The sequence below is a fragment of the Sebastes umbrosus genome, chromosome 18, assembly GCF_015220745.1.
Source record: "Sebastes umbrosus isolate fSebUmb1 chromosome 18, fSebUmb1.pri, whole genome shotgun sequence".
Lineage (NCBI taxonomy): Eukaryota > Metazoa > Chordata > Actinopteri > Perciformes > Sebastidae > Sebastes > Sebastes umbrosus.
This window is the reverse complement of record NC_051286.1, coordinates 14855733-14880772: the sequence shown is the minus strand read 5'-3', so window position 1 is coordinate 14880772 and position 25040 is coordinate 14855733. Positions and strand designations below refer to the sequence as shown.

The window sequence follows — 25040 nt, the reverse complement described above, 5'->3', positions numbered from 1 at the left end:
TTAGGAAAAACTGAAACAATATTTCCTGTTAAAGTAGTAGTAGTACGAAGATTAAACATTAAACATTATGGCCATTTTGCATGTATATGTTATTAGATAGATACCTGGCCCTAACAAAAACAAAGAAAAAAAACAACTGTAAAACTAAATATATAAAAAACTAAACTAAACCTTTCTGAAAAACTGAAACTAAACTGAACTTATATTTAAACTTAAAACTAACAAACGCACTCTAAACTACGCACTCACTAAACTAAAATGAAATCAAAAAGTCAAAACTAAAATAAAATTAAAACTAAAAACTACACCTGAGGCTGATGGGAACATCATTAGGTTTTCAGGTCAAGTATTGGACAAATTACATGTTTGACCTGATGGTGGTGCTAGATGAAAAGTTAAGGGATCACCAAAAAGTTATTACAAATAATTCTGAGTGGAACATGGATATCTGTACCAAATTTCATGGGAAACCATCCAATAGAGGTCAAGACATTTCAGTCTGGACCAAAGTGGTGGACTAACATTGGCATCCCTAAAGCCATAGCATTATCCTGGCTAAAAAATCCTGCCTAAAAACATAAAGAGAGGGGCAGAAACAGAAAAGAGGAGAGTCAAAGGCAACAGTTACCTCAAAGGAAGCGCTTGTGTGTCTTCGAGCTTGCTGTCAGGCACAATAACCACCTCGCAGTCTGATTGGCTGTCCTGCTGGGTGTATCCGTGGTGTTTCGTGGCTTCATCCAATTCCTCATAGCTATCTAGCTCCGGGGGCGTGGTGCTTGTACTGGGCAGGACGCCAACTTCCTGTACACTGACTCTGACTTCCTGGACGCTGGTGTCGCTGAGCGATGAGTTCTTCTGACCCGTCCAGTGGTCACTGACTACATGAGAGAATAGAAGATCTATAAGAGAAGTTGAAACTTCATCAGATCAGGTCATGTTTTGGGGAAAAAAATTACAAGAAAGCAAATAAGCACATATCCCATAAATTATAAACTATTCCTTTAAATGTGCACTCACAGCTGGCTAAGTCCTCGAGTTGGATTTTGTGTGTTTCAGGGGGCTCATTCTGCGGTCGACACCAACCGTTCCTACAGAGCGACATGGGGACGACCCCGTAGACATAAGTCAGCATTAGCGGCACACCTACACCTGCAAAAAAAAAACAGAAACGTATGAGAAAACAATCCTGAATATATTTCTAATAACCTTTTGTCTTGTTTGTGCCAAAATAAATTTCAATAACACAGAAATGGTTATTAAAAAAGTACTCTTGCAATTTAGTAGTGCACTTCAATAAAGTTGGGGGACTTTTGAGAAAGAAAATCAAAGCTGCAGATTTAAAAATATTAGTTTTAAGACATGTTAAATTGGTGGACTGCCCCTTTAAACTATTTTTTCATATATTATTACTGCAATACCCACAAATAAACAGAAGAGGGAACCCCTCCTGCTCCACTGTGCCCTGCACAGAATAAAGTTGCAGGAACACACTGATCTATAAAGCTTTTCTTGGCATCTTCACCTCCATATCTATGCAATTGTATTGTTCCAAATAATGCTTATATGCTCCAGGAGCATTTAATTGGAGGCTATCAATACGGCATTAATCATCCATTTTATGTTGTTATTTTAATCTGCTGCATATCTAGTTTATGTTAATTGTTTTTGGTACATTTATTGCTGTTATTTTATCAATCTTATTTCATGCCTTTGATCTCATGTGCTTTGTGAATCTTGATTATCATCTTCATATTTTATCTTATTCATTGCAAGTCTGCGTTATATGTTTTGAAACCTCTGTGTTATGTTCTCTGTGTTGCTGCTATGTTGTCCGAGACACTCCTGTAAAAAAAGAGTTTGAATCTCCAAGAGGCCATTTCCTGGTCAATTAAAGTTAAATATGTATTTATTATGGTGAGATGTGGACAGCTATCCCTGCAGTGAACACGAAAACATGAAAAGTAACAGTTAGTAGCAAAACAGCAACCCGTTTAATGCAAGAAATGACTGAATCGACATAGCCCTTTCACTTTTCTGATAATAAAAAATAAGTCTTCAACACACAATTTTGACAAAACAATAAAGTAATAGATGAAGTGTTCACTATAATAGATCCCCAGTCTTCATATTAAGACAAAATAAGAATATCATAATTTGTATTTCTCCCCACTCTCCTTCATAACCTTCATAAAAGTACTTTCAACAAGCCCCCAAACTCGATGTGCAGCAGCCTCCCTCCACTGTGCGATTATGCAACCTGTGATTGAGATAGGAATTTTTGGAACACAAAGCAGAGTGCCAACCAAACAAAGGGACATCATTAACACAGCGGGAACACCGGGACGCTATTGACTCAACAACAGGGTGAAACGAGGGCAAGAGGATGAGCCTGCCAGCCTAACAGTCCACAGAAAGAGAGGAGTGAACAGGAGAGGATGTGTGTGTTTGTGTGTGAGTCAAAAAGAGAGAAACAAAAAGACGGGGAGCTGCGAGTGAAATATGAGAAAGAAAACAACAGTTGTAGTGCAGAGAGGGAGAAAAATGAGGCGTAGATGCAGGGATGCAAACACAGGGGAGAGATACACAGGTGGTAGGAGATGAGGGTGAAAAGTACAGTTCAGCTAAATGTGTTTTGAGTGTGAGTGTGCCGAGGGAGGGCCCGTCAGTGTGCGATTCGGTGATGGCCGTGACACTGCAGAAGGGAAGCTGAGAAGCTGCTAAAGCCTTAAGGATTTCTGTCACAGCTACGAATGTTAGGCTACCTACAGGAGGAAGTTGCACGAGTCATCGAAATGCTACTTTGCACTTTATATGTGTGTGGTAGTGAAATCAAGCGCTATGTTTGCATACAGAAACCTAGCTTGTGGGTTTTTCATATGGCTGTGCACTAACTGTTTACACCAGATCAAGCCTGGATGCATGTTCAGATGTGTATAGCTCATGATCTGTTAAAGGAATAGTCAAACATTTTTGGGAAATTTGCTTTCTTACCAAGAAGATTGGTACCACTTTCATGTCTTTATGGTAAATGTGAAGCTCCTGACAGCAGATAGTTAGCTTAGCTTAGTACAAAGACTAAAACACATGGAACAGGTAACCTGGTTCTGTTGAAAGGTAACAAAATCCACCTACTAGTGCCTCACTGCTCACTGGTTAACCTGTTATATCTCTACAAAAGCTGTACAAATTTATCTTGTACAAAAACAAAAGTGCAAAGATGTCACCTTGTTTTTTACGGAGGGTAAAATGTGTCATTCTTTACACTTCAAACGAGATATAACTTGTTAATCAGTGATTGTCAAGGCAGTCTTTGTGCTAAGCTAAGTTAGCAGGCTGTTGGTGCGACACGTTCTCATCGTCACATACTGACGCTTTGTCCGCCCCCTCTGCGTCACTTTTCAGTCACAGTAAACGTGTTTAATGTTGAGAATAAACAAAAACACTTACTTATGTTCAGGCAACAAAAACACTTAGCTAGGTCTAAGAAAAAACAACATGTTTGGGCTCAAAATTACTACGTCCGTACAGTGAAAATTTGACGTTGTGAACACAAACGAACAGCTGATTTTAAAGTGAAAGTGAAACTTAATGCACAGGAAGCAAACAGCGGTCTCCTGGATGAAAGCCCTGTGTTGTCGAACCCATCCACCTCCCCTCCCGCCCGACCTGTGTCTCTTTCGCTCTTTAAACTACATCACCACAGCACTTTCTCTGAGTGTTAACTGTTGCCGTGGATGGGTTTACATTGTACTTAATTGAAAGGCCAGTGAGTCTCCTACCACCTCTAAAGGGCGCCTTGTGCGGTGGAATCAAACACCAACGGCCATGACTAAGCGTCAATATTTTCACACCCTGGGAATTATCTAACTTTTGACAAGAAAGCAAATAAGCGTATTTCCCAAAATGTTGAACTAATTCTTTATTTTTAGGTTTTAAATTGTGTGTGTAGAGTGTGAAAAGAAGTAGCGTTTCTCTGTCTTGTTGATTCCAAAGTGTTTACTCAGTCATTATTATGGGAGGGATTATCCAAGACATTATGCAGCTAGAAGCCAGTGTGCTGATCAAACCCATATGAATCATCTTTATCTTTAATGGCTTTTTGATCCACATGAATACTGCTCTCAGATATTAGAAATGTTGATAGAACTACAGCTTATTCAAATAGAACGAAATATTTAGAATATTAGGCATCTTTGGTGTCTGACCTAAACTACTATGTTTCAGGATATTGTGGCAATTTTATCTACTTTCTTTGAAACAATTCAGTATCTATAAGTAATTCACTACTACAAGCTCATTTTACAATTACTCTTCTTAGTGTACAGGACAGACGACAGCCATGTTGTTGTTTGTTCCTTACCCACAGTGACAGCTGCTATGACCGGAGACACAAACACTGACATCATCACCCCACTTGCCACAGTCAAGTAGTGCTTACTTCCTGAGATATTGTTTTTCTTACAGCGACCATGGACCTGGAGGACAATAAATAAAACATAAATTAGATCATGGAAATTTAATTTGTTCCTTGTCGTTCTCATTCTCTGCATCCACTTATTCCTGTCACTTATTCATGTCCAATAATACGTGCATCCCAGCATGCATGACGGGAAAGGAAACAAACTACATGATTTTCATGATAACATGTTCAAAAGCTGATTTTACATCTGTTGATTACATGCAAAACTAATATGATATTTTAGATACTATTGTATCTGATGGAAGAAGTTGGTTGATTCAGAATAATTCATTCAGATTAATTTATTCACTTTAAACATTATAGTCTATGGGAGCAGTTTAAACATGTTGGACTGTCTGATGTCTTTGCTGCCACATGCACAAAACTAGTCGATCAAAAGAGCATATCCATTCAAACCCATTATTATTTGACATGACACAGGATTTACTGGCTGTTTTGTACCTTGCGACCCATGTAGATTGGTATGCCCACAATGATGACTGGGATGGCGATGCCCGCTATAAGGGAGATGACCACCGGCGCTCCGAGCAACATGCCCACCTGCCACAGAACCTTGCGGGTTTGAGACCATGGCTTCTTCCCCCAGAACGTACATCCTGAGGGACTGAGACACAACGGGAGACACAACAGGGGACATCAGATACGAGTTCAAACTATCAGCATGTTCAGGAAAATAATACATATTAAAACAAATAGCATTTTAAGCTACATGAGCGTCATGGCTGTATGGGTGGCAATGTCCTTTTGTCTGTCAGTTTGTCCACACTAAAATATCATAAAAACTGTTGGATGGATTGCCATGAAATTCAGTATAGACCCTGAAGATGATTCTTAACAACTTTGGTGATCTCCTGATCACCTAGATCTGATCAGTCTTTCTGAAGCCATCCTGCTACCTCAGCACACAGCACTTTATATCTATTTATTTAACCTTGATTCAGTCCTGGTACATGGTGCTCCTTTTTTAATGTAGCTTCTCTATTGGTGTATTGTGTTTTTATGTGAATGTGTTTTAATGCGATCTGAACTGGATGTGATATGTTGTTTTAATGTACTCTTTTAATAGCAGTTTTTGCACATGCAAACCAAAGACAAATTTCTGCCATTTGTACATGAAAAGCAGACAATAAAGTATTTTCTATTCTATTCTGATGTTTCCTGTAGCGCCACCATGAGGTGGACATTTTTTGTTTTGAGTGAAATATTTTGACCACTATCGGACAGATTGCTGTGAATGTTGCTACATATATTCAAGGTTCAAATTCTCATGACCTTGAGGATCCCTTGACTTTTCATCTAGTGGCATCATTAGAGCTGAACGACTTAGAAAAAATATGTAATTGTGATTATTTTTGACTGATTGACTGCAATTTTCAATATGATTTGCGACACCAGAGGAAATGATAATTATTCTCATTTTCACTGAAAAACATATTAAAATGATTATGGTGTGATTTTTGCAGGGATCTGTACCAAACAAACATGTTTTCTTAAGCCTATAGAAAAAAATGGTATTTTGACACATTTCACCTTTAACAAATATTGCACCTCTGGCAAATTTGAAAATTGCAGTAGGCCATATTGTGTTTTTGATAACATTTCGACAATTGTGCAGCCCTCGTATCATTAGGTTAAAATTTGTAATTTACCCATTTGCCCAATACTTTGTTTTATGACCAAATATCTGCAAAAGTAATGACATATTCCCATTAGCCTCAGCTGTAATTTGTTTTTAGAGCTCATTAAGAAATGTTAGCATGCTTACAGGCACACTCATAATGATCACAAAAGCCTCATCATACAGGTCATGACCTTTCATGCAGCCTCAGGCGACTCTGACGCACACATAAAGCGATTCTGAATGACTAGGAAACAGGTGAAATAAATGACAACACCATGACAACACTAACTGTCTGTCTCATTTGCTGTCATTACATCATTACCCAAACTGAATGACCTCTTCTGCATTTCTCATTCTGGCTGCGTCCTCTCTCCCTCAATTACAGTCATTTGCAGCCACCATTCACAAACTCACTCATACTTATGATGCTGTTAGATAAATGGAAAAGCCGGGTTATTTAAGTCTGTTTATGAGGAGTCAACACTTTGTCACTTGTTATGACGTTAGGTATAATAAGTGTCGCCTAAAAGTGCTTCTTTAATGTCGTATCAGCCTTTGGTGTTACGGTGTAATTCTAACTGCCAAGGAAAGCGGTACAACTCTGACTAATGCTGTCTGGTCTTAATCAAGCAGCCATTAACGTGTCGGAGCTGCAGTGACAATACGAGCAACACAAATAGCACCTTAGGGCTATATGCTATTCCTCAGAGTAACAGTGTTAAAGCAGCAAATGTCACTATTGGGTTCTAAAAGCCTGAGTGGGGGGAATTATGGGAAGATATTAATGTTGTGCTCTGTTGCTTTGAACTGGCAGATTTGCTGTGAGATGCTAAAAGTGTTGCCCTTCAATAGGACATTCACTGTAATTTGTAGTGTGACAGACAGACAGGGATGAGGAGAGAGGAAAGGAGAAGGGACGGCGGGGTGAGATGGTGTAAAAACACAATGTGGCTCATGTAGACAAACACAAAAACTCTCTTTCTCATCTGACACATTCATCAACACATATGCATGTGACATATCTGCATGCTGTAGTTTCTAAAACGGACTTCTGCCTTCAAATTTAGTCAATCAGCTTCTATCTAGTCTCATAGCTTGAGTTACATATTCTGCCGCATGGAAATATGGAGGCAGATAGAGCTGATTAATTGATGACAAGTCAGCAGTGACTCCCTTCCAGGACTGGAAAAATCAATGGAAGCCCAGACGAACAGTTTGAAGCAGCGCAGCCTCTAAACTATGACATAATGGAAGTGCCTTGCTGACTGGCCCAGTTCTCTATCTCCAACTGGGTATTGTTTTAAGAAATACAGATGGAATAGTGATGTGTGGACACAGGTGTATTCATTTTAGTGAAGCTTAAGTTTTTGTCCTTCAGGAAAAACTGAAGAAACTCTTCAGTATCTTACATGTAATGCCAAAGTTGGACTTTTGCCACAGAGCATTTTCTCACCTCATGCTGCTGGGAAACTATAGGATCAAATTCTGCTGCGCTTTCTCTTGTGTTTTTGTGCAGTACTTTCATCCAAACACTGAGATAACTCATTGTGGGGTACAACTAATGATTCTTTCTGTTATCAATTATTTTTTTGATTAGTTTTCATATTCTAGTTTGGTCTGTACATTGCCAGAAAAAAGTGACTTGTTTGACCAACCAATAGCCTAAAATATTTTTAATTTACAAACAAACAGAAATAGCAAATCCTCACATTTAAATAGCTGAAACCAGCGAATGTTCAACATTTTCGCTTGATAAATGACTTGAACGATTTCTCAATCATTATATTTGGTGTTGATTAATTGTGCAGCCGATTAGACTGTTATCAGGCCATTAAATGGGCGTTATCGGTCGTTAGAAGCATCATAGATGTGGGTCAGTAGGGGCCTACTACGCCTACTACGTTGTAAAAGTGAAAGCAAAACTTAAAAGCAGCACTTTCTGACATGTTAAACTGAATTAAATGTTACATTTGAACACAAACAAAACAGCTTCTTTAGGTTTAGGCAACAAAAACACTTGGTTAAGTTTAGGAAAAAACATCATGTTTTGGCTTAAAATAACTTCATTTCAAAAGTGAAAGTGAAACGTAATGATTGTGAACACAAAGACAACTACACGTTGTTGGTTTCACAGAGGATGGGAACCCTGGCCTCCTCTCAAAAGCCCTGGTTTTTGTGTCCCATCCATCGCCCCCGACCTCCACCCCATACTAAGGAGTTTCACGATGTCTATACTACAGCACCTGATTTCCGCTTCTGCTCCTGACATAGTAACTATGGTCGGTAGAGGTTGCTGTCTTGTTCTTTTATACCTTCTATTGGTGATCAACTATGTGAATAGATGATAAAACCTACTAGTGGTGTATAGGCCCTTACTGACCCACATCTATGAGGGTTATAGCAACCAATAATGTCTCTTTAATGGCTTGATAACAGTCAATAGACTTATCGTGTAATTACCTGTTCTCAACGTGAATAAAATGACATTGTTTAGTTAGATGTGGGCGTTTGGTTTGGTGTGTTAATGAGCTGAGTGTGAACTGAGTACCTGAGGTAGTGCACATCGGTGATCTCCTGCATACACAGCCAGCAGAACTGACAGGCACACACAGTGCAGTTCATACGGTTACAGCTGCCATCGTTGGTCTTCATGATGTAGGCACCGCAGCGAGGGCACGCTTTGATCTCCTCTGCATCTTCAGCAACAGAGTAATATGTGAGGGGTGTCCACACAATATTTATTCATAGCATACTGAAAAGAAAATCCTCTGGTTCCTGGCACAAAAAGGTTTGGAATAAAGACAAAAACAGAAGGTTACAGCAGCTGCTAGTCTCACCTCCTCCAGGTTCTTCATTGAAGACGTACAGCGTGGAGGCATCGTTGCCGCCCGAGGTGTGGCGAGCTCGCTGCCGCCGAGCCTGGTCACACGTCTGGTTGGGGTGCCACAGCTGCCGACAGTGGTAACAGAACTCTGTGTCACATCCCTCACGGCCACAGCTCAGCTTGGGACACTCCGCACAGCCGTAAGCTATCACCGCATAGCTGAGGAGAGAGATAAAAATGATATAGTAAATTAATTGAATTGAATTAAATAATAATAATAAAATAATAAATAATAATGTATTAATAATAATAATAATAATAATTATTATTATTATTATTATTATAATTATTATTATAATAATAATAATAATAATAATAATTTAATTAAATAAATAAATTAAATAATTTAATGTAATTGAGCCTGCTACAGCCTCTGAAAGACCAAATAGCAGTCAGATTTTTAAGAGGTTAAAGCCTTAGTTGGCTGAATGGAATATCTATGAAAAGCTGGTGAAGCACACCGAGTTGTTCATTGTTGTCTTTGCTCACATTTGGTAACCGTGAGTTTCAGTGAATCACGATTCAAAGAGAGATATCTGTGGGACTGGTTTCAACACCTGAACCAGAAGTAATCCCATCCTCAGATCTCGAGCCGGCATTATGACGATAACAAGGAGCTTGATGCCTGTGGTCCTAATCTCACACTTTTCAGGTTTGTCAGACAGGTAGATGAATGAGACAGGCTGAGGGCCACACACACACACACACACACAGACACACACACACACAGACACACACACACACATAAGATGATAATTAGACTGCTGCCTGGATCCCACTCCGGTGTCTGACTAGATTTCAACAGCTTGTGTCTGATTCTCTAGTCAACCCCTTTTGGCTGAACAACAAAGCTAGCATGGACCTGCTCATGCATAAAAACATTTCCAGGTATCAGTGAATGTCTTTATCAAAGAAAGCCGCAATAAGTGGATTATTTAGATAGTAAAACGCCTTTACACACTTCACCATGCAAAGATGTTTAAAGAGGTTCTGACAAAACAACAGCTGACATATTTATATCAATCAAATTTGCTACACTTTTATTTCTTGCATGTGTAACAGATCAAAGTTTTACCAAAGTCTTTTGGAAAACATATCCTTATATATACATATATTAATTCTTAAAGATGCCCCCTCTCAAGCATGTTTTAAGACATCTAAAAATATTCTGCTTTGAATAATAATTTGTATCTGAATCTATGAATATGCATTTCAAAAGTTTAACTACTGGACACAAGATGAAGTCCATTCTCAGAGTGCTGGAGGCTTCAAGCTTCCATATCACAGCTGTGTAAGTATAACACATATATTATAGGACCATGATTGACTTCTAGACTAGTTGTGGTGTCTAGGGATGTCACGATACCAGAACTTTATAGTCGATACCAATACCAGTGCAATTCCTAGATTCTCGATATCAAGTCGATACCACGGTAAAAAACAAAAACAAAACAATAAATCCCATGTACTTCAACATACACGCCTTTATTACCGTTTGAAGCTGGTTTTTGCAAATTTATTATTAATCCCTAAAGATCTGCCTCAAATTTCTTGCCATAAAATAAATTTTACAAGATTACATTTAAACACACCATGATAATATAGTTTACCTTCACCCAATACTTTGCCCATTTTTACTGAATAGAGTCTGACTGCATCATAATGTAAATCAATGCAACCACCGTTAACATTAGCTGTTGGCTGTGTTATTTAGCCAAGCAGGACTGTGCTGCCCACCGGCTGCTAACAGCTAACGTTAACTAGTTGTCCTCCTGCCGATTTCAACACAGATTTGCTGTTCACTAGCATTATCAGTAGTCCCCGGGATGACGTGACGTCATTAGACTCGAGCACTGACTGTACTGAAAAACAACTACCGTCACATTTTCTGAATTTTGGCATCGACTTGGTAGCAAATTATTGGTTCTTGTGACATCCCTAGTGGTCATCATCTTGCAAATTTACATCTAGAACTCAGTCCTCTAGTGTCAAATTCATTACATCATCCTGCACAAATAACAATAAGCAAAACATGTTGGAGTGGAGGGGGGACTTTAAAGGTACCCCGTGGAGTTTTTGACCATTAGTAGAGCTATGGAGCAATTATTTCATGAGCTGGTCCCTGTTGTGTTTGTATCTTTGTGCAAACGGATGCACATGCATGCGCACAAGCACACGGTCACACGGATCTGCCACCAGTTTCACACAGAAACATAGCAGTGTGACAGCAAACAGTAAGGAAGATGAAGAGTTATAGCGGATGTAATTAAAGTCTCAAAATATGTAAAAAGAATCAGCTACACAAATGTTTTACAATGCATTTTGCTGGGAAAAAAACTGAATGTATACATCATTTTGTTTGTGTACAGGAAAACTCTTTAAGTACACATTTCAAACTGAAACAATAGTTCAGGCTATGTGGTTTAATCAACATATGTTTGACAGAAGTTCAAACAAAAATGTTTTATATCTCTATGTGATTACCAGTTGAGAACTTAATGTACTCTTTACGTTCAGAAAAACAGACCACACACGCTTCTTTTTGGGACAAAATCCTTCCTCATATGTCAGAGTGTGGTGATGTCAGATAAAAATGTTGTTATTTGACATCAACACAGGCACAGAAAGATTTTCCACAGTGCGGATTCTGTCTGTGTGTGCTGAACAAAAATTCCTTGCAGCTTCTCATTTGAAACCACCTACAGTAGCATCACATATGCAGCAAAAACATGACAAAAATGTGCACACACAGACAGAAGTGTGTGGATGAACGCCACATTTTGCCACACTTTCTCAGAGCCGGCATAATCTCCAGCTAAGCTTCTGTCACTAAGATCTCGAGGAATGTGTGTATGTTGGGAGCATGAGAATACACAAACCATAACTGTGACCAGTTTACATAATGGGTCACCACTTCAAAGGCGCTTCTATGTGGGAAATATTCAAAATTTAAAGCTCCACTGACCTCCACTTGTAAACATTTTCTAATACGGGGAACTCATAATTCTGCAGATTTGTTGGAGATACTTTTGAAATCCGATCTTGCTTCTCTGAGTTATATTTAATTCACCACAGCATCAGACAGATCGGCGTATTGATTTTTCGCTCCGTTCATTCATCACGACCGGGCTGTGAGCCCTGACAGTCGGGGAGACAGACAGTCTAGCGCTGAGGCCTGAACCCTGGTGCATACGTGCTTTTTCACCACAAATATTCACCGAACGCACACACACATTATGATTTCCTGTCAGCAGTCCTATCCTGTTACCCCTCAGTGAACATTAAGGTAATCCAGCAATGGATCAGTGTCTGAACATGTAAACAACGGCAGAAGAGATGAGTTAACTCAGAACATGTCCTGCGGTTGCATTGCATTGTGGTCTATCGAGGGAATGGGGGAAAAATGGGGAAAAGAGCATATCTATGACTTTTCCGCAGTGGATTTCTCCCTGAGTGATTTATGACGATGGCTTCGATCGATTCTGCAATGAAATTACATCGTAGCTGCGCCGTGTACATCTCTATGTGACATGATGTAATCCACATTTCAGCCAGTTATCCTAAGGGAGCAAGAAAAAGTCAAATGTTCCCAGAAATGGGCAACAATAACTATTTTCAAAGTGTTATTGTAGTAAGCTGATTGAAAGGTGAATTCTTCCTTTAACTCCCAATGCAATGTGTATTTGGTGTCACTGTATGTCAGCGGTCTCGGGCTCGCTATCCATTTCTGAGTGGCTCGCTAAAGGTTCAAAGAATATGTACATAAATTTGACAACACAAGTTGCCCCCTTCTGACACAAAATGATTATTTGCCAATCAGCCGTCAATTATACGAGTTATGGGCCTTTCACACAGAACGCAGCAACAGCACCCCTGCACTCTGAAACCCATTATTTCCAATGGCTTGCGTGGCACAACAACAGCTTTCTGCTGCGCCAAGCAAAGCGCGAGCACAGCGGAGCACGCGGCTGGTGGTGTTCTGCACCCAAAGTTCAAACTAGGGATGTGACGGTGAGGAAATTTTCCCACCGGTTAATAAACTTCTAACAACACCGGTTTTACCGATTACACCGGACATTTCCCAAGAAAAGACGGCGCTCAATATCTGTAGAGCGCTTACTTTGATCTTTAACATCGCACGGCTGTGTGTCTGGCCTCTCTGGTCCAGCTTTCGCTACGAGGCTGTAAGTTTCCACCTGGCGCCTATGTGTGCCGTGCACACCGGCTGTGACCGTTCCGTCCACCGCTCGGCAATTGCCTCATTAATGTCATGGTTCCCTGATAGTATTGAATTTAAATCCGTAGTATTACCAAATACGCGCTTTTGCTTTTCGCTTTGACACCAAATCCTCCGCCATCGTCTTGTCTGTCAACTCTCGCTCGTCCCGTGTGTGTGAAATCTGACTCCTGCTACTCTGTGCTGTATGGAGCAGACACTGATAAGCGAAAATGAATTAAATGTGTTTTATTTCATTAAAAAAAGCAAAACGACGGTGGGGGCCGTTGGCAAGTAATGTAATCGGTGTATGCTCGAACACCAAAAAATGGAAACAGGACTGCTTCATCATTCACTGTTCTGTTTCAGAATCTGTAAAATATTTTGGTTGCATCAAACTTTGAACAGCCTTGGGATGCATGTAAAACTCAAACTGAGCTTTCAGTTGCTGTCAGTTCATCTTTTCAAAGCTCAGTCAATCATTCTATTCAAGTCTTGTGTTTTATAACATAAAGCCGGTGGTGGGATGACAGGGTTTTGACAAGGTTTTTTTTCTCAAGGTAATTACACTACAGTGAATTGTTTCTGTGTGACTCAAGATGTCAATAAAAAAGTACATTTTTCTACAAGTTGAGACAATCTAGAGAAGCCTGTATTTTCACGCCTTTTCCACTCTCTTATTAAATTATCTTCTCTCAATGTTGTTAGTTTAGCCAAAAAAGGATCTGTAATTATTTGTGATTTTGTGTAAATATACTTTACTGATATTGTAGTTCTCACCTGCAGTCAGGCGCAGGACACCAGCGTGTATCTGGATCAGCAGCCAGGAAACGCCTCAGCTGGTACTCCTCAAAGCGCTCCAGCAGCGCCCGGTCGTCCAGGATGGCGCGGACATCCAGGGGCGCCAGCGTCTCGGGGCACTGCGGGCACGCGATGCCCACCCGGCTCTCCGATATCTCGATGCGCAGGTACTGACGGAGGCAGTCGGAGCACGTCCGGTGGGAGCAGGAGGAGAGTCGTGGGAAGTGGCAACGAGGTTGACTGAGCAGGCACAGTGGGCACTCCTCCAGGTGTTCGTCCAGTAGCTGCTCCTGGCTGGAGTTGGAGAGGGACAGGACGCCGGTGGAGCCGCTGCTGGCCCCGCCCACGCACTCGGCTGTGGCGGTGGCACCGTCCTCACTTGCTTCCGCCGCCGCCGTCGCTGCCGCCGCCGCCGCTGGTGGCGGACCTCCTCCTTCTCCTCTTTCTCCTCCAGCCTCTTCTGCTGTGAGGTCCTGGAAACAATTACAGATACACTGATTTACCAAAGCAAATCATGTACATTAAAACATGTTCTCAAACACAGGGTGACTTGTGTGAGGGTATTCTGCTGCTGTTCACAAAAATGGTTTATTTTGATAAATAAATAAAAGCTATGAAACATCCTGACATTTCTAGTGAATCAGTATTGCTGAGTGTTTACGTAGTTGGATGCTTGGTGGACTTGGTTTCTTGGCAACATCATTTCTCAAAATTACCAATTAATTAAATAAACACTCTAATGGATTTGGGCTATAACAGTATGGGAGAGGGAGGAAGTAAGCAGAAGCTAGTAAGTTAATGATCTACAGCCTCTCTTCGGGTTCTCCTTTCTTTTGAGAGACATTTGACATGATTCTGGGAACAAAACTAGACATATAATATCTCTATATATGGAGATATAATGAACTTATCGCAAGCATACACATTATATTTAAAAAGTTGGAGTACAATTTATAATAATAATAATAATAATAGCGCTTAAAATCATCTGTGAGAAAGAATAATGAAACACATATATAAACACCTGAAACATCACACAATTTTCATCCAAATGCAAAAGTCAGTGTGTTTAAAGACAGCACTACTGATAAAACTCCAAAAAGACTTGTTAACAGACTTTATAAAACTAAAGCTCAAACTTGAACACATAAAAACAAAGATCAAACATTTTATGAAAACTAAAAAACTGCCAAAAGAAGCCAAAACAAAACTAGTAGAAACAATACGATAACATATGGGATGACTTCCTCAGTCTCACCTGCTCTGGATGCTCGCTCGGGGTCAGCGTGATGGCCACCTCCTCTCTGGGCCAGGCGTCCACCGGCCTCTCGGGCTTTGGCTCCGCTTTGGGCTTCCTGCTGAAGAAGTTGAGGAAGCTCAGCGGCCCCGTCTGCTGCTTGGGCCTCTTCATGGTCTCGAACTGGAGCGGGAGCAGCAGCAGAGGAGGACGGGCCAACGACCATGAGCAGGATGCAGAAGCGTGCGTGTGTTTGTGTGTGTGCGTATGAGAGAGAGAGTGTTTGTGAGTGTGTGTGTGTGTGTGTGTGTGCGCGCGCGTGCGTGGGTGAGCACAGCGAGCTCTCACGGCTCAGAGTCTTGGAGCTGGGCGGCTGCTCTGCAGTGCGAGGGAGGAAGAGCGGGAGAGATGGAGAGGTAGACGACGGGGAGGAGGAGGTAATCCCTGCCCGAGGGGAGCATCACTAATTTGGAGCCTTTCCGAGGTCATGTGATTTTTACTTTGTCTCTCTTCGGTCCTCCTCTTCCTCCTCCTCCTCCACTGCAGTTCTCCTGGTCTGAGCTAGTGCTGAACTGGCTGACTGTCCTTCATCGTTTTAGGCCTCCTCTTCACTGCCAGCAGTCCCTTACCCTGCAAAACAAACATCACAAAATGACAGTAAATCAGAGATGATGGGATGAGCATTCAGCCATTTTTGTCAGGAAATGTTTTGTTATAAAAAAAAAGTCCTTTCGTGAAATATGGAGCTGCTAAACGCATCAGAGGCAAGGCGATAATTCAATATAATTATTTATCAACTTTCTGTGGAATGGTGACATCATGGTTTGATTATATTGTGTTTTTTATCCAAATTATTCCAAGAAAAATGTGAAATGTTAAAAATACGTTTTCGGTTGGCATAAACTTGCTTTGGTTTGTCACTATTTCAAAAATAATGACTTATTATCCTTTTTTATTTTTATTTTTCATGTATATTTAAGTTGTATAAGTTGAAAACAACGGAAATAAACTCTAACCGTTAAAAAGATTCTACATTAATATGAATATTTTGGGACACCTGGAAAAGAATATTAATCTACTCTTGTCATATTGATCTAAACCAGAGGTTCCCAACCTAGGGGTCAGGACCCCCAAAAGAGGTCACGACACAAGATATCTGAGGAGGGTCACAAGATGATTAAAAGGAAAGGAAAGCGAGAAATCCAAATTTCTTCTAAAAAATATATATATTTATTTTCCCGACTTTACTCAAATCATTGCTCTTTTCTTGTGAATTCATGGCTGATTTTACTCCGTCTGAACTTAAAAAACTATTAAAATATAGCAATAGCGAGGAAAGTCACTCTTTGATTCAACTGGTCACAACCGGTTAACATGCAACTGGTGATGTCTTTGTCTCAAAGGCTCACAAGCAATCAAAGTTGGGAACTGATGATCTACTGTCCAGACCTACATCAATGCCATTTACAACTTAGTAACAAAATGTAATAATAGATGTCATAAAATATTTAAAATCATAGGCGTTTATGACATAATCAGCCACAACTTGCTTCGACTCACACTCTAATTGAACTTTTCTTCTCTTTCGAATATTTTTCTTGTAGAAAATCCTCTCTGTGAACCCTGTGCACATGATTATAAATGCTATCTATGAACTATTTGCCTCTGGCTGCAGGTTCAGAATCCTATTATACAGAACAACAACAGCAAACAGGTTTTTTTACACAAAAACATAGATGGCTAAATCTGTGCTATGGTGTTTCATTTGTTATATTATATTACTATTTACGGCAAAACTACTCCACATAAATACAAGATATATAATGTATTAAATAGTGTCTCTCTCATTACTCGAAACCAGAGCAGACACAATAATCTTAAGGAACTTTTCCTAAAATCTGACCTTTGTTGTCACAAAAATAGCAATTTCATACATAAGCTCTGCCATTTTACTCCTGAATCTCTATTTAAAATCCCCTGAGAGTCATTTATATGGAGTAAAATCCAAACAAAAAAAAGACACTGAGGGGTCTCTGCGACCCGTCACACAGTCGCAGACATGAGCAATAAGGTCACAGCCATGAGACACAAAGAGCAGATGGACGAGAGAGTTGTGACTGGTTTGACAGAGAGGATCGGGGGAGATGGAGGGTGAGGAGGAGGAGGAGAGGCGGTGACAGACACTACAGACGACTCATTCTGTCTCCATTAGGCAGCGGCGAGCGAGCTCTCATAATCAGGCCCAGAGAGCAAAGAGAGCATGAGGTGATTCATGCAACCCCAGACCAATTAAAATAGCCGTCTCCGTATTGACGCTACGTCAAATCGGACCATGAAATACGGCATGAAATATGATATTCTCTAAGGTTAAATCTATTATCTTTAAAAGTAATTCATTCTTTATATCAAATTTACTGCAATGGCCAGAGGCTAAAGGAGCTATATCCTTCATCATTCTTTTAACAGGGATGCACAAAGAGTCTGGATTTATGTAACACTGCAGTGCCTAACCTGCCTCCTTGCATAGAGACCGAGTTACAGTTGTATTTATACTCTCGTCCAGTGGATATGTTGAAATCGACATGAATAGCAGGCTCTTCTTGCAGCGGCACATCATTATATACACTACGGTAATTTAAGAGTAAAGAAAAGACATCCTTGCCCTTTGAAATGTTGGCACCATAAACTGATGATTACTGTTGATATTTTAGATGCAAGATATGTTTTTTCCACTGTAGCTCTGCTGGAAATGCGCTATCTCCATAAAATAACAACGATGGTGCCGAAATGCACGGAAAATTGCAAAAACAGCTGTTTTTGTCCAGTTTTTTTATGCTGGAATTATCAACATTTGTGCAAGCAACGTTTCAAGATCCTCTTAGAAAGGATCTTCTCAGAAATCTGTTTTAAAAATGTATCAACCAAAAATACAAATGTGTCAAGAAGACAACCGAATGTGTGAGTGAGACTAAGGCCAGATAACATATCTACATCTTTAGAGGTGAAACAAAGATTGTTAATAAACAAATTAAAATCTTTTGTGATAAAATCGGTCCTGGTCTTCTTCTCCAGAAAACTAGAGGAAAATGAACTGGAGATGAGAGGTGTTTGTGAACATATTCAAGGCTTTCTGTTTCACGCAGGCTGGCAACACGGAGGATACAATGACAATGTCACAGCTACAGTATCCATACAACTCTTACACACGGTTTCCTGCGCTGACAAATTCACTTAAGGACCAAACAGTGACAGCAAATGCGGTAGGGCAGCAACTAACAATTATTTTTATCGTTGATTAATGTGTTGATTATTTTCTCAATTAATCGATTAGTTGGTTGGTCTATAAAATGTCAGAAAATGGTGAAAAATGTTGATCAGTGTTTCCCAAAGCCCTAAATGACGTCCTCAAGTGTCTTGTTTTGTCCACAACTCAAAGATATTCAGTTTACTGTCATAGAGGAGTAAAGAAACCAGAAAATATTCACATTTAAGAAGCTGGAATCAGAGAAGTTTGACTTTTTTTTTCTTAAAAAATTATTCAAACCAATTAATCAATCATCAAAATAAGGGATGCACCGATACCGGCCGAATCCGAGTACCGATCCAATACCAGTATTTAATTAATAAGATGTATGCCTCACTGTGTGGAAGTGACTTGGATCATCAGGCTTGACTTAAATATTGCTTTCCTAACTTTGTAAAACAAAATGTAACAAATAAATACATAGATATAAATGTATTGAATTGTAATTTATTAAAATAATGGTATCCGATACCAGATTGGCATATTGTCACCGATACCTGATCCACCTATTTGAGTCAATATCGGATCGATATTCAATATCAGTATCGTATCAGTATAGTTGGCGATTAATTTAACAGTTGAGAACTAATCAACTAATCGATCAATTGTTTCATTTCTAAAATGTGGTAACAATTTCAGTTGTTTTAAATTCTTTAATAAAGCATATGGAGTCCGGTGGTGTTTGTTTTTCAGTTCCACTTTACTTTTTGTATGTGAAAACTAGAGGTATCTCTAAATTCAGACTCAAATCTCTTATGAAAACCTTTGTTTGCAGACTTGAAAAAAACAAAGCAGTGAAAGTCATCCCTAATAAAAAAATGACTTTGCACTCCCAGCAACAGTTTGAAAGGATTTAGTCCTCCCTCTACATATTTCTTGTTTCATGTTCACCAAATGTAGCTTCACTGCATCCAGTTCCCAGCAACTATGTTGTGTATCCGCTTGAATTTCATCCATACTCTACAGGGACCGACTTTCTCAGCCAAAGCACAGGCTCCAAAGCACCGACCTCTGTGATGATGAACACATCGCTGTGCTGCTGCTTATTTATAGGCATAATTCCCACATATGAAGACATCAAAAGCGCACACATAACACATTCGGAAGAGCTCGATGTGCATGCAGTGAACATACTGTCTGTAGTGTATCCACACATTGATGCAGGCACACTGGTACATGCACGAGTAGACACACACAGAGGATAGAGTGTTTTTGAATTATATCTCAGTGGGCTCCAGCCAGGAATTATCACTCCACACTAAAAAAGACAGATAGCCAAGTAATTAGGCAACACAATTCGCTGCCTAGCAACATAGACACAACTGTGAGGGAAAGTTTCCCATCAGTATGTTCACAAATGTTCGTTTTGCACGAACCTCACTGTTCTCACACAGCTGAGCAAAGATAAAGAGATAAACATGCAGTGACTTTGTACAGACCGTTCATATGAAATCAGATCGGACAGAACATTATATCAACAGGAAGTCCAACGTCTACAAACCCAACTGATAAAATTGCCATAAACACACAAGTCTAAACAACTTTGTACTGAGTTATTTAAGTACAAAGTTCACAGAAATAATAAGAACAATAAATTAATTTTGAGATTAAACAAACATTTCAATAAGACATTGTATAAACACTGTATTTCACTGTTAATGTTGGCAAACATTGCTGCGTTTGGCAACAAAGGACCAGATATGAGTCGGCTCTGGCCCATACATGGCTGCCAGATTCGACTAGGATTTAGGGGGCTCACATTTGGACCAATTTGGGATGAGAATCAGCTCCAGTTAGCGATACCATTCAAGACTAGTTTTGGACCAGTGATGATTATTAGAATGGGCCCAAGTATTCTGGCAAGTAAATTTGAGACTACCAACTCAGTTTGCCAAAGTAAGGCCAATGCTGGGCCGAGCACTTCTGGCTAAAAGTTTTTCCTTTTCTATTCTTATTTGACTAAACCTTCCATTTATCACAGAAAATGTTCTTTCACTCCAATTGTCCTGTTCACAATCTGTGAAGAAGCTTCTCGCTGATGAGATGCTGTTTGTCCTCAATGACCAGTGGCTATGATACAAACATAATGAATGTTAGTGTTTAGGCTGACCCAAAGTCAGCGAAAACTACCGAATATAGTCATAAGCAAGACTTGTAACAACAAAACAGGCACATGTGAGACATCAAAAGATGTGTTCCTTTTAAAGAGGACCTATTGTGCTTTTTCCCTTTCCTTTACTGTTATATATTTTTTGTGCATGTAAAAGGTTTGCAAAGTTAAAAAAGCCCAAAGTCCACGACAAAGGGAGTTATTCTCCCCCACAGAAACACTGCTCCTGAACTTCCTGAAAAGCCTTGCTTGAAGTCCCGCCTTTTCTTCTGTAACGTGGTGATGTCACCAAGTAAGACATTAGCATAATATCTGCCTAGCGGCTAGTGTAGTACACCCTCAAACAAAGCTAGTGAGAGCACAGCTGGAGTGGAGTCCAAAGAGTTTGATGCAGTTGACCAATCACAACAGAGTGGACCAGCTGACCAATCAGAGCAGAGTGGCCCAGATGACCAATCAGAGCAGGGGGTGTCAGGAGCTCAAACAGAGCGTTTCAGACAGAGGGTGAATGAAAAGAGCCAGTATGGGAAAAATAAAGTATTTTTTGAACATTAAAGCATGCAAACATGTTCTAGTAGAAAACCAAAATACAAGTATGAACCTGAAAATAAGCATAATAATTCCTCTTTAACTTCTTTATCCTCACTGACCCACCAAAAGGTCAGTCATCACAAACACATGTTTGTGATTGTTTAGTCGGTCACTGTAGCTACCAAATATCTGGAAAAATGAATACACAACAAGAAATCGGGTGTATTTCCATTGGAAGTAATGGTGGAGCAGCCATAAGTTTGCTTTGATTTTGAATCATTTGACACAGATTTAGACTCATTCAGCTTGAACGTGCGACTACAGTGAGATAGAGTGTTACTGGTGTCATTCACAAACACAAGTGCACTTCTCTGAACAAAATATTGCTGCTACAGAAACACTTTATTAGATTAGCAACTTTTACTAATGCCGATACACCAAGTGCACCACTTTCTTTTTTTAAATTACAGTTGTTGACTATATTTAACATCAACATTCTTCAGACCTGTACATTTGTCTTTAAAGCAAGTTATAAGGATGCAGATTTACCTTTTAGTTTTAGATATTATTTTGTTAACAACTGTCAATTCCATAATTACCCAACTAGACAGGCTGAGAATCGTCATCTTCCTTTGTAAAAAAACATGCTATGGTCAGTTTTCTATCAAATTTCGTGGAGCATCTTATGGAATGAAAATGTATATTTAATGAATTTGTCTGTCATTATATGTACAAAAAGAGACTTGCTCTGCTGACAAAAACATTTGATTTGGAAAAAAAATGATCACTCTCAGAAACTGTTGTTCTTATTATAAATATGACAATTACTCCTGCTTCTCTGCATTTTTTTTGTTTGTTTGAACTTCACTCCTACACTTATTTTTAAATGTGACATTTTTTAAAACTAATTTTTAAAATGTACTGGTGATTTTTGTATGGTAATATTTTTACCTATTGTATGTCCTTTGGGTGTTTTTTTTATATAAGCCATTATAGGTTTCTACCACACCCTCACGCATATTTTACCTTCCTTTCATGTGAATTGTATTTTAGTATCTTTTTATGCCTGTAAAACAAATAAACATAAAGTCCAAAAACATTGTGGTGTCAATCTCTATTTTCTAGCGCTAATAGCTCATCTAATAATGAAACCTCCTCTTATATCTAATGCATGATAATATTTCTTTGGAATTATTATGTTAAACAAACTTAATGACCTCTCCCTGAGGAGACAGTGGGGGTGAGATAGAGGGTGAAATAAGAGTGCTGTTGTCTCTAATGTCGTCGCTCAGAAGGCTCAAGGGAACATAGTTAACAACACCAGGGATGGACACAGATGCTGCTCGGAAAGAGAGAGTACATCTTCAGTTTACAGCTTAATGATTTTCTTTTCTCTTGAATGAGAGAGTGTGTTTGTGTGTGTGTGTGTATACAGTATACCGTAAAATGCTGCTGAGGCCAAACACACTTAAAGATCTGACCTCCCCTCTTTACACTATAGGACGTCGGCGCTCCTTTGATGCTTCATACTTCATCCTATCTAGAGAAGTCTTGGCCACAGAGAAGGAACGATCCGGTAACACGTGCAGCCTTTACAAGAACTCAAATTCTTAAAGCGTCTCGGGGGGGTGGATTACGGAGAATTAAAGGACGAATTCAAAATCTGTCCTAGAATTTTCTCTTCTGTGCCAGAGCACAAAGAGCTTAAATCACTAATTCATCCTCCATTCATGTGGAAATTCTAACCTAAATATGAGATTTAATGACGTTGGAAGTATTCATTCAAGTAATGTGTCATACTTAGGAGGAAAAACTGCAAAGGGAATAATAACCTGCTTCTAAAGGTTCGGTTTGGGACACCTAGGACCTATGAGAGTTAAATAGCCACATCACTTCATGTTGAAATCATCCATAGAGTATCTCTCTCTGCAGTTTAAGTGAACACTTATACATGTAATCTTTGAAATTAAATGTTATGGACTTATCAAGTCTATCATTCACAGTGTAATAAGGAAAAGAACTACACATCATGTATGTCTCAGGGCAGTGAGGAGAGAGATGTCTGCAGGAGGTGGATGTCTACTGTCTAGCTCAAGATGGCTGCTTGACCTTGTGACCCTGCTGGAGCACTTTACAGCTGACCGACACCTATTCTCTGTACTGTTAGCTACGCTATAGCGCACAAAAGCTTCAGCCACACGTCTCAGTCTTAATTCACATGAGCAACCCCTCATTTTTAATTTATCTCCAACAGGAAAAAGAAAACTGATCCTTTGGCCGAAAGCATCAGCACGGACATTATTACATAATGAACAAAGGCTTTGGCTGGAGTCTTGTTTTCTTACCTACTGACATGATTCAGCACGCTGGTTCACACCAATTTCAATCCAACAACAAAAGCAGCATGCACTCGAACACGTTTGTACAAAAAGTATAATACAGGGAAAAACTTTTACAAGGTTATTCCACCAATCATACACATTTTTTTTAACGAAAACAGTTCTGGGGACTCCCTGAAAGGACCTGCCCACTGGGGAGCTCCCCCGAGAACAACATACCTTCAAGATCTTTTTCCTGTTTGCACTCACACCGCCAACAGGAATGCTGAAGTGACGTAAGCCGGGTGCCACTTGCACACATCTCCAGCTGGGAGATCGGCAAGCGGCGAGTTTTCTACATTTCACAACCTCTCTTAGCTTTTTTTAGTAATATAAGAATAAATAAACAACTCTGTTACATACCACATATAAGCACAAGCAACATAGCCGTCACAAAACTACCTTTTTAGTTTGAATCGGCTATCGTTCTTCAGCTCAGTAGGTGTGCTTTGTGCTACTGGGTTAATATGAAAGCAATAGTACGCAAATTGCATACTATTTCCAGTGAAATATTACAGTACGCAACGCTGGACACTACAGCGGCATAAATATCCCACAATACAATGCGGTATGACGACAACGTTCATACCAGACGTTGACAGACAGCTCTGTTACATCAATAACCCTTCATTTTAAGTGCAAGTATAATATTTCACTTTGCTAGGAGCAATATATATATTTTAAATTAACATTGACTTCGATTCTCACAAACCGTCGTTTTGGTCACATAAGGTTGGCACAGGTTACCATGGTTACACGTCTCTAACCGGCAAGGAGGCTCTCAGGAAGTGACGACGTAAATTATTACTCAGTGCGTCCGAAAACATACATACTACTGTTTATTCACACAAAAGTATGTTGAACGATAGTACACCTATTGAGTATGTAGTGCACAGTATGCGATTTCGGACGAAGCCAATAAAAATGGCGGTTTTTAGAACTATGAAAAAGTTCCTCTGGTCCGAAAACGAAAAAGTAGATTAGTCTAAAGGTGTGTTACAAACTGGAGGCATGGAGTTCGAAAGACAAAGATATTTACCAGACAAGTGAAGGTAAAATGAAATTGTGCTTTTGGTTGCATTATGGGAAATGTAGGATCCAGGGTTTTTGCAGCTTGACCCATACTACAGACCAAAAGTCAAGACATCTCGGGCTCTGCTGCTCCAATTTTGCACTGTTTATAAAGAAACAGCTTGAACTTATTTTTCTCCCAAAGGTGTACCATCATCAACTCATCTACAGGTGAAGATACACTCATTATACAAATGTAAAGAAGAAGTAAAACACTTTAAATGAGTTATGCCCTATTACTGTGACACTTGACCTGTACGGATGGTTCGCTTTGGGTCAAGAGCATATCATCATATCAAATCATACTTAATCTAATGTCTTTACATTTAAAACAAATAAGAGGTCATGACTTTGAATGCTCTCAAATGAAGCATTTACTGCTATAAACCTGGACAAAATGCACTATC

General features: G+C 39.6%; 1 protein-coding gene across 4 annotated transcripts in view; it reads right to left on the bottom strand.

Moving 5' to 3' along the window:
• Window positions 1-25040, bottom strand: part of si:ch211-278j3.3 (E3 ubiquitin-protein ligase RNF19B) — a 41753-nt gene that overhangs the window by 1885 nt on the left and 14828 nt on the right. For 2 of the 4 annotated variants that reach the window (XM_037751639.1, XM_037751638.1), the window contains 8 exons: window positions 15261-15869; window positions 13982-14475; window positions 8939-9144; window positions 8650-8797; window positions 4922-5084; window positions 4361-4475; window positions 1018-1149; window positions 629-899 (listed from right to left, as the gene is read on the bottom strand). In XM_037751639.1, the coding sequence (XP_037607567.1) occupies window positions 629-899; window positions 1018-1149; window positions 4361-4475; window positions 4922-5084; window positions 8650-8797; window positions 8939-9144; window positions 13982-14475; window positions 15261-15413 (1682 nt within the window). In that variant the 5' untranslated portion in view covers window positions 15414-15869. The remainder of the gene's footprint in view (window positions 1-628; window positions 900-1017; window positions 1150-4360; window positions 4476-4921; window positions 5085-8649; window positions 8798-8938; window positions 9145-13981; window positions 14476-15260; window positions 15870-25040) is intronic. The other 2 variants (XM_037751641.1, XM_037751640.1) reach the window with 2 other exon arrangements.